At 42.9% G+C, this 14071-nt stretch overlaps 1 protein-coding gene and 1 non-coding gene across 3 annotated transcripts in view; both read left to right on the top strand.

The window, feature by feature from the left end:
- Positions 1 to 12032, top strand: part of LOC126951561 (carbonyl reductase [NADPH] 1) — a 61893-nt gene extending 49861 nt beyond the window's left edge. Inside the window, exons 2-4 of one of the 2 annotated variants that reach the window (XM_050785759.1) lie at positions 8722 to 9103; positions 9637 to 9744; positions 11311 to 12032. In XM_050785759.1, coding sequence (XP_050641716.1) covers positions 8815 to 9103; positions 9637 to 9744; positions 11311 to 11747 — 834 coding nt within the window. In that variant the 5' untranslated portion in view covers positions 8722 to 8814 and the 3' untranslated portion in view covers positions 11748 to 12032. Of the gene's footprint in view, positions 1 to 8629; positions 9104 to 9636; positions 9745 to 11310 lie in introns of those variants that run through there. The other variant, XM_050785758.1, reaches the window with a different exon arrangement.
- LOC126951791 (U6 spliceosomal RNA) lies at positions 5170 to 5272 on the top strand. The gene has a single exon (XR_007724651.1). It is a non-coding gene; the product is annotated as a U6 spliceosomal RNA (small nuclear RNA).
- Positions 12033 to 14071: the final 2039 nt, after the last annotated feature.

Here is a 14071-nt window from a genome sequence, read left to right as displayed (position 1 = left end):
TTCTCTTAAAGCATTAACCTGTTCTTTAACAAAAATTATAAAGGGTTGAAATGAGTCTATGAAAATCTTACCTCATCGTCAAACATTAAAATCGGGTAACTATGTCTACAAGGTTTTATTAAAATTGAGTTTAACATTAATAGCACACGAATATAAAGGTAAAATTTAGCTTATTTGGTATAAAATCATACAAGGAAGCATTGCTAAATATAAAATGGTGTTTGGTTTTCTTTGATCTATATTTATATGATATGTTATTGATATGTTTTCCAGGGTTATAGGAGACTCTGATAATTCTGATATATCTTAGTGTACATTATCAGTAATAATTATAATTGTTATGTTAAACTTACTGTGTGCCACAGAGGTAACAGCTATCCTTGTCAATTGTGTCTTTACTTATGGCCACCCTAAAATTTTTCTCATCCATACAATTGTCTTATTTCGGTGCTCCTTAAAAGGTGGTTTTATGATCAGCTATAAAAGTCTAACAGGTGCTCTTGAATGCAGGTTTCTGATAACTTTGGAAATTGTAACATCAGAATGGAAGAAAAACGTTCAGAACTCTTGAAAAGCTAAAATTTTCATTAATATCAAGCAGGACAGGAATTAACTGCATGAACTAAACTAATAGGAGACTGTAGTAATCTTGATGTTTCGCTTAAAATATTGCCAACGTTTTGTTTCGTTTTTCAAAGTTAAAGAAACTGTTCTTTGGAGATACTGACAGCTTTTAACAATTTAGTATGCGCCCGTGAACAAAATTTGGAGCATACTTGTTTCTCTCTACCTGATTTTCTCCAGAATTTGGAAACTATCTGTGAGTATTCTTAAGTTATGGCAATATAGTTATTTGCATAAGTGCAATAAGTATCTGTTTTCTTTTGTAACAGGACACAATTGGAAAAACTGGTTATTTTACCAAGGCTTTGACTGGAATGGTGTGCTTTCCTTTGAGGAATCAAAATTTATGAAGCCAATAAAGCCCTTGGAAACTGGCCTCATATTCTGTGTACAAAGTTCCTGTACAGGGTTTCTGATCTGTGGCAAGTAAAGAATGTCCCTTTCTAACAGGCCAGGAACCCCAGGTTATCTTGGGACCTCAAGAAGAGACAAATTCAACAACTCATAGGTATTTGATGGTACAAATCTATGACTGGGCATGCCTTTAAAAAGGTCTCACCTCAGATTCTCTCTACAGAACAAAGTTCCATCAAAGCTAATTTAAAAGGCCTATGTAACAAATAATTATTCTTGCTGCACTGTATCCAGATAATTAAGCCACATATAATAAAGCAAACTAGGCCTACCATGATTTGTCTTTTAATAAAAATGGGAAACTGGAGAAAGAAAATTATGTTTCAAAAACTATAGCATACCTGTCATTAAATTCTAGTACGTTTTTCAATTTTTGTTATTTTCTTCATTTTAAATTAAATTCTAATTGTTTTGGCTACAAGATTCCAACATAAGCTGTGCTTTCTTAAAGCCCTAGAAGCTGAAAACTAGATGTTTCAGCGGATGCTGCCTCTAAGCCCCCCAACCATGACAGGAGAAAATCTCTTCACTGCTGGTGCTGACAACTAATAACTAAGGGTTCCCGGAATCCTTCCCACCAAGTCTAGTGAGTCCATGGAACCCAGGGTAATTAAGAGGGTATCTGTTACAGGAATCAACTCCTAAATACATCACAGGCAAGTCAAAGCCTGGAAAGCTAAGGAAGCAACCTGAGAGCCCAAAAAAAAATCTTAAATATTAATGTAAATAAATAGGAAATCTTACACTGAAAATCATAAAAGATAAGTAACTAGGCTGGGTGCGGTGGCTCATGCCTGTAATCCCAGCACTATGGGAGGCCGAGGCAGGCAGATCACAAGGTCAGGAGTTCGAGACCAGCCTGGCCAATATGGTGAAATCCCGTCTCTACTAAAAATACAAAAATTAGCCAGATGTGGTGGTGTGCGCCTGTAGTCCCAGCTACTCGGGAGGCTGAGGCAGGAGAATCACTTAAACTCGGGAGGCGGAGGTTGCAGTGAGCCAAGACTGTACCATTGCACTGCAGTCTGGGTGACAAGAGCAAAGCTCCATCTCAAAAAAAAAAAAATGAAGATAAGTGATAAGTAACCGAGAACTACTCACCTTAGTCTCATCCCTACCTCACCAAATAGTTTTTGTCATTCCTATCTCTCCTTTTAAGTCAAATGTGAAAACTTTTTAATGGAAATTACTTACTATACCACCCTTGTGGAAATTGCTTTACTCTACTATTTGCAGTAGGACTATATACTGTAGCACTCTCAGGGTGGAATATCGGACAGAAAATCTCAATTACTGTAGCATTTTGATTGATTATTATTAAGGAAAGGGCTAAAAAGGAAGTACCAAAACAACCAAATAAATGCTTGGTTTGGGAACAAAATCATAGCATGGGTCATTCCATTCTTGGGCCCTCTTCTAATAATATGCCTGGGACTAATGTTCTTACCCTGCCTAATTAACCTTTTTCAAAGATTTTTAACTGACAGGATCATGGCCATTTCACAAACAACTACCCAAAAACATCTATAGACGGCATTGCTCCTACAGTCAACCCAAGACCAGAAAACTCTCTGTACCCTCATCAGCAGGAAGTAGCCAGAAAGAAAATGCTGTCCCTCCTCCTTTTTATAACCATAGGGTCTGGATTGACAGAGCAGGAGCATCGTCATCTTGGACAAGCCCCTCATGCTAAAGTTCACTTTAATAAAAAACTGCCTAAATCCAAAGAGCATCAGCCGAATGGCTAAGGTCAGCATGACCATAAATCACAAGTAACATCTCCCACCAGAAACATTCCAAACTCCTTCCTGACCAGAGACATGCTAGACCCTAGATAAAGCCCCCTCCAGGCCAGAAAAATGTCTGCCTCAAGATAACCTCCCCTCCTCCCCTTATGGCGGGATTTCAACCCCGCCATAAACTTATCCACACACATAAACATTCCAAGCTTGTGATAAGCCCCCTCACCCTAAAACCAATATATACTCTTAGTAAGAGAAAGGGCTCCGAACCAAAATGGGCCATCTAAAGTAAACCTGTTTCTAACTGCCAACGTATTTTTGCTTCTTTCCTCTTTCTCTAACTCTTACACAAAAGCCGTAACTACGGCTTTGATTAGACAAGAGACTGATTTCAACAACTTTCTCCCTATAAGAAGATCACGGACTATGGAATGGACTGGTTCTGGTTTACAGAGGCTGTGTACTTGTGTGCCTTGATGTCCTGAAAGACTTTTGACAGATAGGACCTAATCGTAATACACTTAAATGTCAAGTCACCATCCCAAACTGAATATACATGAGTCGTATGTTACGTGCATGTTTCTTCAACATGCATGTATCAGGTCCACCTTCATGAATATTCATAGCCCATCATGTAACCTGTTGAATGTGTAAGTTTAGCCAACCTGTGCAGTCTAAAGCTCCTGCCTCAAAGCCTCCCCCTTCAAAGTGCCTGTCTCTGAGTTTCTGCTGGAGTCAGGTCCCCAGCCTCCAGGATGGCTACCTTGCAGGTTGTACCCCTTTAGAAGAAATAAAGTCTCCATCTCCTTTTCTAAATTTATACATTGTGAGTTGTTTTTGTTTTTCTTTCTAAAAAAAAAAAAACACACAGTTCAAGACTACATGGCTAGGATGACCCTAACACCTAGTATGACTCTAGTCCCTTACTGAGAATGTTTAAGCTGCCAAAAAAAAATGTGGTGGTTGTAATAACCAACTTCTGACAATAGGTCCCTGACTGCCCTTTCTTAAAGCATTTACTGAAAACGGCTTACAGCTGTGAATTCTTCCTCTGACCCTTTGAGATGTATGTCCTACTCAGGAGTGTTTTTTGGCCAGGTGAGGTGGCTTACGCCTGTAATCCCAGAACTTTGGGAGGCCAAGGCGGGCAGATCACCTGAGGTCAGGAGTTCGAGACCAGCCTGGCCAACATGGTGAAACCCTTTCTCTACTAAATATACAAAAAGTTAGCCAGGTGTGGTAGCGCATGCTTGTAGTTCCAGCTACTTGAGAGGCTGAGGCACGAGAATCTCTTGAACCTGGGAGGCAGAGGTTGCAGTGAGCCAAGATTGCACCACTGCACTCCAGCCTGAGACAGAAATGAGAAACTCCGTCTCAAAAAAAAGAAAAGAAAAAGAATGTCTTTCTCAGACCTGAAAGCCATTCCTCTGAAATGTAATCATCAGAAATGATAGGGCCCCTGTCTTTCAGTCTTTGTAGTGGGAGAATAGAATCCCAACTTTGCTAATTGCCAGCTAACAGACACAGCTGGCCTAACCAACATTTCCACTGAGCAATCCTTGGTAATTTGTCATTTCCCTAATTCCTCCCCCTTCCTGATCCTTCATTCTCCCTTTAAAAGGCACAGTCACCTCCGTACAAATGAAAGTTCATTTACACTAGACCCTCTTTCTATTATAGTAGTTCATTATTGACTAAAATCTGTCCTTACCACCTTAGTGTCTGGCTTTGTCTTTCACAGAATTCAGCGAATTGCTTGAGTTACATAACTACTAAGCACCTAAGCCACAGATTGATTCCAGGTCTCAAAGTCCATGGTCTACCACTTTAGAAAGGCTTATTGAATATCCTAAACAAACATAAAATGAAAGAGGAACACAGTCAGTGTCAAGCAGAGCTCCATGAGAGTAAATAATCAAAGGAACAACCCAGAGAACCTCACAATTCGTAATTTAAGAATATTATTTTCCAACATCTTTTAATATATACCATGGAACTGTGTTTTAGGGTATTTTGTTTTTGTTTTTAGATTCAGGGGGTACATGTGCAGGTTTGTTACATCAGTATATTGCCTGATGCTGAGGTTTGGGCATCTAATGATCCCAAGTAGAAAACATAGTACCCAATAGGTCGTTTTTCAATCCTTACCCACTCTCCCCTTTTTGGAATCCCCAGTGTTATTGTTCCCTTCTTTGTGTCCCTGTGTACTCAAATGTTTAGCTCCCACTTATAAGTGAAAACATGCATTATTTGGTTTTCTGTTTCTGCGTTAATTCACCTAGCACAATAGCCTCCAGCTGCATCCATGTTGCTGCAAAGGAAATGATTCCATTCTTTTTTGTGACTGTGGGAACTGTGTTCTTTAATTGCTTTAAACTAGTGGGTAGTAGTGCTCGTTTGGGCAGCATATATACTAAAACTGGAATGATACAAGATTAGCATGGTGCCTGTAGAAGGATGGCATGCAAATTCATGAAGTGTTCTATTAAAAAACAAAAAAAAGGTGGGTAGTAAAGATATGAATTCATTCCACAGGTTAATTGGTATTATAAAATTCTTGATCTATATAGCAGCCAATATAGTCTCAGACTTTTGATTCTCACAACTAAGGCATGTCTTCCAACTTAGCCAATAGTAGAGCAGTAATAGCAGAGATCTGGAAACTCCATCTTTAAATTTCTGTTTTATTTCTTAAATTGTTCAGAATCCAGACAAGGTGCTGCATATTGGAGGCTCCTCACATATAGCACCAGAATCAAGACCCAGATATAACAGAGAAAACAATACAAAATCATCCAAGTAGAGCTTAATTCACAGGCTTTAAATTGTGCTTTTCAAAAACAAATTTTCAAAAAGTTTCCCATAGTCAAACCCATCAGACATTTATGATTCTTCCCTTATTTTTATGCTTATAAAATAAAGCATTTTCCCCTATTGAAAATAAAAGTTACTTTTGTTTTCTTTTAGTTGTTTTATGGATTCATTTATAAATCACTGTTTCTCTTTCTGTCTCCAGAAATTATTTAGTGTATGTTGTAAGGGATCTTTTTTCTTTCCAATCACTATGCCCTTTCCCCAGTGCCAATTTTGGAATAATTATTTCCCTCACTAGTTGTTAAGGCCACCTTTATCATACAGTAAATTCTTGTTAATACATATTTTATATATTTTCCGGAGCATCCTGCCCAATGTACCTGTCAATTCTTATGTTGGTACCTGTCCTAAAAAAATAAACAAATCAGACTCAAACTCATGATTCATGCCCTCATAGGATTTGCCTTTTTAAACAGCAGGACCCTCACCCTGTCCAAAGTTCCCTGTACACCATGTTCTATTGTGACTGGCCCTCTTAATAAATTTAATCCATCCCACTCTTAACACTCACTCACACCAGCTACAGAAGACAGTAGCTGATTAAGTGGAGAGAACCCAGCCAATGACAGACCCAACCCCACACCCTGGGATAGGAAAGAAAATCCAAAACAGAGCTCTGAATTATCCTGAGTGGAAAAAAACAAAACAAAACAAAACAAAAGACTACAAACTGTATGACTCCATCTATGTAACATTTTTGAAACAACAAACTTGTAGAAATGGTGAACAGATTAGTGGGTGCCATGAAATAGAGTCGGTTTGGGGAGTAATAGGTATGTTTGGTGATAAAAGTGCAACAGGAGGGCTCTTTGTGCTAATGGAAACATACTCATTTAACTGTAGTGGTGGATACACAAACCAACATTTGATAAAATTATATAGGACTAAATACATATACAAAGTACACATCAAACTGGGGAAATCTGAGTATGATTGGTGGACTATTTTGTTGTCAATATCTTCATTGTGATGCTGTACTATACTTCTGCAATATGTTACTATTGAGTGAAACTGAGTAAAGGGTAAGGAATCTCTGTATTATTTCTTACAACTGCATATGAATCTATAATTAGCTCAACAAAAATTTCAGTTGAAAAAAACAAGGGTCTTTCCTTGATTACTAACTTGTTTTAAAGCAACTGATTGGAATCCTACCTTGAAATTGCAATGTAATTGCAATCTATTTAAAGCAGTGCTGTTCAACAGACCTTTCTGCAAGGATGGAAATATCCTAAATCTATACTGCCCAATACAGTAACCACTAACACATGCAAATATTGAGCACCGGAGATGTGGCTAGTGCAACTAAAAAACTGAATTACAAATATCGCTTAATTTGAATTTATGTTTAAAAGGCCACCTGTGATAGTGGCAACCTATGGGACAGCACAGAAATGAAACTTGACCTTATTCCCGATTCCCTTGTAAGTAGGAAGGAAGAACACTCATTTGGAAACCATGCAATTGTCCCATAGGACGGATGTTTATGGTCTTTTTTTTTTTTTTTTTTTTGAGACAGAGTCTTGCTCTGTTGCCCAGGCTGGAGTGCAGTGGCGTGATCTCGGCTCACTGCAACCTCTGCCTCTGGGGTTCAAGCAAGCAAGTCTCTGCTTCAGCCTTCCAAGTAGCTGGGATTACAGGCGCCTGCCACCACACCCAACTAATTTTTGTATTTTTTTTTTTAGTAGAGATGGGGTTTCACCATGTTGGCCAGGCTGGTCTTGAGTTCCTGACCTCATGATCCACCTGCCTCAGCCTCCCAAAGTGCTGGGATTACAGGTGTGAGCCACCGCATCTGGCCTGGTCTCCTTTAAATAAACAAATTGACTCTCCCAGTCTAAAAACTTGAGAAATTTACATTTGTCTTATCTGAGTTCCTTTCTCAGGAAACTAGTCATCAGACCTCCCAGGTAGCACCTAGGAACTGAAACTTATCAGATCACCACATCTGGACAATCAGATGCCAGACCCCTCACCTCTAACAATTTCCTAACTGATGCCTGTTGATCCACTCCTCCTCATCTCTCCCCAAATCCTGCTGTTTTTGCACATGCAGTTACATTTCTTCCCTGCTATATCCTAATTTTAATCAGTTGAGAAGATAGATTTGAGACTGATCTCCCCCCATAGGCTGTAGCACCCAAATAATGCCTTCTTCCCTGGCAATAATGGGGTCTCAATGATAGGCTTTCTGTGCTGTGAACCACCGGACCTAGACTGAACCCCTGGCATTTCTCTATTTCCCACCACTGAACTAAGTTATAAACTCTCAGGATAGATCTCTGTTTCTTCATTTTAAGATGGGGATTAAAAGGTACATCCTGGAGTGTTATTTTCAGTGTAAAGTATGGCTGTGAAACCTCCTACACCTATGCACAGGTAAACTGATGGCCCTGCAAATGCCCAGAGAAGTCACCTTGTAAAGATTTAATGAATGTTTCCCACCATTATTGGAAAATCTGGCTAAGTCAGTAGCTTTGTTTTCATATACTTAGGGGGGAAATCAACAAAAACTTGATACCCTGTCATTTCCTTCCAGTTTCTTCTGCAACTCTAGCTCCAAAGACTGCAGTTCCTGCAGTATATATATATATATATATTTTTTTTTTTTAACAGGAAAAATAAACATGCAAATGTACTATTTCTTCAAACACAACTAGGAATGATTGAACAGCTGGGGGAATAGGAAGAAAACCCCTCAGAGAACCAAGGACAAGCAGTGGCACATGGCCACTACGAATGGTTCTTCACTGCTATGTGGGCAGCCGGCAGCCAGCAGCTAGAGTCCGTCCTCGCTCTTCAGCCAGCAGTTCTGCAAAGTCAGGCCAGCTGGCTCTCCGCCCGCGGGCTCGCTCTTCAGCCAGCAGGTTCTGCAAAGTCAGGCCAGCTGGCTCTCCGCCCGCTCGGCACCCAGGCGAAGTTCGGGTGGGGAGGGGTAGGGGTGGTTCCGATCCGCCCCGCCCCGCGCCCGCCCCTCCCCGCTAGGGGCGGAGCCTGCGCCTGCGCCTGCGCCTGCGCGCTCAGAGGCCGGGAGTGTAACCTACGGGTGGGCGCCCCACACCCGCCAGATTCGCGCAGTCTCTGGGATACACGCCGCGCATCTCCAGGGCCTGAGCCAGGTCTGTTCTTCACGCAGGTGTCCCGCGCGTCCCATTCAGCCATGAAGTCCGGCATCCGTGTAGCGCTGGTGACTGGAGGCAACAAGGGCATCGGCTTGGCCATCGTGCGCGACTTGTGCCGGCTGTTCTCGGGGGAAGTGGTGCTCACGGCGCGGGACGTGGCGCGGGGCCAGGCAGCCGTGCAGCAGCTGCAGGCGGAGGGTCTGAGCCCGCGTTTCCACCAGCTGGACATCGACGACCCGCAGAGCATCCGCACCCTGCGCGACTTCCTGCTCAAGGAGTACGGGGGCCTGGACGTGCTGGTCAACAACGCGGGCATCGCCTTCAAGGGTACGGGGAGGGGACGTGGCCCCCCCGACGTGGGCTGCTCCTGTCGAAGAAGCGCTGCACTGGGGCTCCTACCGGCTGCGGGGTCCAGAAGGACTCCCTAGGGAGGAGAGGGAGGAGCTGGGAGATGTAGGGAGTGCAGAAACCTTAGAGAAAGGGAGTTTTCCAGCCAAAGGGAACTTTGTGTTTCCCTGGCTCGGACTTTTGGGGATCTCTTTCAGATTTTCTGCAGTTTTTCTGAATTGAGCTTTAAGGCCATTGAATGAATTTTGAACTGATTTTAAAATAAACGATAAATTGCAAAAAGAAAAAATGGTTATGCCAAGATCCAGTGTGTGCGCCCTTCATCCTCTTTCCCCCAATGGTACCATCTTACAAAAACACTAGAACGTTATCAAACCAATAGATTGGCACAATACTGTAACCAGACACAGACTTTAGACAGAAGGCACTAATTTATTATTTTTAGTATCATTCTGTAGAATTTTACCTTGTGGGTACAATGTGTTAACTATGTTCTCTTTTTCTCCTAAAAGTTGCTGATCCCACACCCTTTCATATTCAAGCGGAAGTGACGATGAAAACAAACTTCTTTGGTACCCGAGATGTGTGCACAGAATTACTCCCTCTAATAAAACCCCAAGGTGAGTCTGATGGGAAACAGCGCACCTTCTCTTTGGGGCTTGACTCTGGCCCCTGCTTGTCTGGGATTTCTCCTACAGGCTCCTGCTTCCTCTCCATGCTGCATGTGCACTGACCTGTGTGCTTTGTCTCCTGCCAGCTGATAGGTGCCATTCTGCCTCAGGACTTTGTCCTCACTTCTCCCACTCCCATGGCCATTCGTCCTCCCCATCCCACTGGTCTTTGCACACCTGGCTGACTCTCTTAGCCTTCAGGTCTTAGCTCAAACGTCTCCTGAGAGATGCTCTTTCTTTGCTCCATGCCTCTCCGCGTGGGAGTCCATCCTGTACCCTTTCTCTGCTCTTTCAGAGAGATGTTATTCAGGCTGGTGCAACCTTTACTACCACCAGTTCATTAGGCCCTTCTAATACCTGTCACCTGTCTGGAACACTCCTTAAGCTCCCGACCACATAGTTGTCTTGCTGCCTTTCCGTCTCTTTCTGATGCCTTTCCCCACAATCTAAGATGTTTCCAGAGGATCCCTGTCCTTTTCCCTAAGTTATCTGGGACACAGACCCCACCACCTACCCACCAGGATCGTGCAGGTCACCATGCCCCGCCCCTCATAATCACTTACTAGGTCCTAGGAGTTGTGCCCACTGAGTTCCTCCTGAATCCATCTCTCCGGCTTTACAGCAGGCCCTCACCTGTCCCTCTGGACAACTGCAAACCCTCACAGGGCACCTCTGGTCTTGAGTCTTTTCCTTTCCCAGCATCCTGCATGCTGTGTGCATGGTCATGCCGCTCCCAAAAATCCTTCAGGCGGAAAGTCCAAGCCCTTAGCATGGCACACAGAGATGTCCATAATCTGCCGCTGCTTAACTCCGGGCCCATTTTAACTCCCCTTCAACGTGCTCAAGGTGCTGGATACGACTATCACATTTCTTTGGTTGTAAACTGCTGTAATGGTTACCCTAAGTAATGGGACAGGAGATGAACCCACCCATTAAATAAAGCAGCAATTAAGCAGCTACTGTTAGAAAAATGTAAATGTGTGGCTTCGAGTTGGGTACTTGCATGTACAGCTTACTCTCAGCTTTTATCCTGTTTCCCTGTCCTGTCATCCTATTAAGTTGTGCTACTTCTAAGGCTCTGGTTCACCAGGACCTCAAAGGGCAGCTCTTCCAAATCTCACCTGACTCTACTCAGCCAAAATTTGAAGGCAGGAATGAAGTTCTTTATGCAACTACCACCACACTTGCTATGCAACTACCACCACACTTGCTATGCAACTACCACCACACTTGCTATGCAACTACCACCACACTTGCTATGCAACTACCACCACACTTGCTATGCAACTACCACCACACTTGCTATGCAACTACCACCACACTTGCTATGCAACTACCACCACACTTGCTATGCAACTACCACCACACTTGCTATGCACATTCCTCTTAGAACTCATACCAGTAACTGTCTCTCATATGAAAATTTTCTGCTTCAAAATCCCTGCAAATTTGGCATTCACCTTTCTACAGGATTGTTGCACACCTTTCTACATAATGCTTTGTGGTGTATCTTAGGGAGAGTGGTGAACATATCTAGCATGATGAGTCTCAGAGCCCTTAAAAGCTGCAGCCCAGAGCTGCAGCAGAAGTTCCGCAGTGAGACCATCACCGAGGAGGAGCTGGTGGGGCTCATGAACAAGTTTGTGGAGGACACCAAGAAGGGAGTGCACCAGAAGGAGGGCTGGCCCAGCAGCGCATACGGAGTGACGAAGATTGGCGTCACCGTTCTCTCCAGGATCCACGCCAGGAAACTGAGTGAGCAGAGGAAAGGGGACAAGATCCTCCTGAATGCCTGCTGCCCAGGGTGGGTGAGAACCGACATGGCGGGACCCAGTGCCACCAAGAGCCCAGAAGAAGGAGCAGAGACCCCTGTGTACTTGGCCCTTTTGCCCCTGGATGCTGAGGGTCCCCATGGACAATTTGTTATGGAGAAGAGAGTTGAACAGTGGTGAGCTGGGCTCACAGCTCCATCCATGGGCCCCATTTTGTACCCTGTCCTGAGTTGGTCTAAAGGGCACTTACAAAGTCATAAATATCCTTATAAAAGAAAAAAAAAGATCTCTTATCAATTAGTACTCACTAATATACTACTAATTGAGCAGCCTACACACTCAGTTGACTACCTAAATCAGTCAGGTCTTTTGTGGTTTCCTCTGATGCAGGGAGAGGAAAAATTGTAATTGATGAAAATAATGAATGAAAATCAACAGATGAATAAATGGTTCTTTATAAGTGTCCATTTGTATGGATTGTTTAGATGCTAAATAATCTTTGTCTCAAGTACAATCAACCTAAAAGGTCGAGGGAAGGGACAGTACAACTCGGTGAGCGAACTCAGAGAGTAAATAAAGAGCCAGTTAGTCAATAGTTTCAATGTCGTAGGTCAAACAATGCATTGGAACTCCCCATATCCACATTATGTAACACAAGCTGACAGCATGTAAGCCTGTGAACATAGCTGGCTCTGGCCCTTCCCAGCCTCTAGGAAAACATGGACAGTACCACAAAGGCAAAGGCAGCTGACTTGGTTTCTTTAAAAAGCCAGAGTCATTGGGGAAAAACAGCTAGTTGCAATGTGTGAAACGTGAGTGTGCACTTGCATGAAATACCGAGCTGATGAGGGACCTATCAGATCTCCATAGGAATGTTATTTATGTAGAGATGAAGTGTCATGAGGTGTACAACATAAATGTGTTTCAGCACAGCATCTACAGACGACCAGATAAGGCAAATGTGACAAAATGTGCACGTTGTTGAACTTTGGTGAGTGTATGGGTATCTGTTATTCTATTCTTGCAACTTTTCTGTTTGTTGAAAGCTTTCAAAACCTGGGGGTTGGGAGTGGAAACTCCTAGCTCTGCCCTCTGATTTCCTGACCTCAGGCAGAATACTGTATCGTGCTTTGTCTCTGTTTCCTCAACTATCAAATTGGGATGACAGTTATAGGATTATATGTATTGAGATCAAGTGTTGAGAACAAATTAGATGGGTGTGATGGTGGGTGCTTGTAATCCCAGCTACTCGGGAGGCGGAGGCAGGAGAATCACTTGAACCCAGGGGGCGGAGGTTGCAGTGAGCCGAGATAGCACCACTGCACTCCAGCCTGGGTGACAGAGCGAGACTTCACCTCAAAAAAAAAAATAGTGTTGAGAACAGCCCCTGCTGTCATTAGTTCCTGTAAATGGGCCTGACACCATCCCTGCTGGTAATGAGAAGTGTGTGTTTACTGTCTAACACCCAGTAAGTGCCCACGCCATTCTCTTTCTTCCACAGAATCACATTGTCACGATCTCTCACACTTCACCAGTGAGAATTAAGGCTTAGAGAAACAAAAAGCGATCACCCGTCTTCTTTTTTTTAATTCTCCAAACTGCTTCAGAAGAGTACCTTATTTTATTTATTTATTTATTTATTTATTTATTTATTTTTGGAGACAGTCTCAATCTCAGCTCAGTGCAACTTCTGCCTCCCAGGTTCAAGTGATTCTCCTGCCTCAGCCTCCTGACTAGCTGGGATTACAGGTGCCCGCCACCACCCCTGGCTAACTTTTGTATTTTTAGTAGAGACAGGGTTTCGCCATATTGGCCAAGCTGGTCTCGAACTCCTGGCCTCAAGTGATCTGCCTGACTCAGCCTCCCAAAGTATTGGGATTACTGACATGAGCCACCAGCCCCGGCCTAGTCCCTTATGTTAAAAGTGAGGTTTACTTTAACAAGTTTCACCTTTCAGTAGGGCCGTTCATTTCTTCCTAGTTTTTGTAAACAGACACCAGAAAACAACCACATCTACTACAGCAAGACTGGTATTCTCAAGTGCTACTTTAGAAACGTATACCTGTATTGCCAAGATATTTTTCCCTTAATACCTTACAAATAACACCTAGCTTCTTTAAGAGATTTAGAGAAAGCATTGTTCCAAATTCAAGTACCTGCTTACCTCTAGGGGGGAGGGGAGGAGGACACACACATGGTTCCGTCTTTATTGCTAAGGATTTCTTATGCCAGGTGATAGGTATATGGTGCTAAAATAACATTTTCAGAAAGGTAAAATCATGACATACAGATATAAAAGTAGTATTCAAAAAATGTATTTTACTCCTGCGGGAACCAGGGAAATGTTATAACTGGTTCAAAGGAAAAGCTAAAAGGGCACAGATTATATGGAATCAACAAATGTTGAGCTGAATTGCAAATGACGACAACATTGGTGTTTTCACAGGGAGGAGGAGGTCAATTCAATCACCACTAGACAGGACAGCACTTGCACCTCTGTTAGG

This window comes from Macaca thibetana, chromosome 3, assembly GCF_024542745.1.
Source record: "Macaca thibetana thibetana isolate TM-01 chromosome 3, ASM2454274v1, whole genome shotgun sequence".
In the NCBI taxonomy this organism is placed as follows: domain Eukaryota; kingdom Metazoa; phylum Chordata; class Mammalia; order Primates; family Cercopithecidae; genus Macaca; species Macaca thibetana.
Note: the sequence above shows the minus strand (reverse complement) of the source record. Positions and strands in the feature narration are given on the sequence as shown.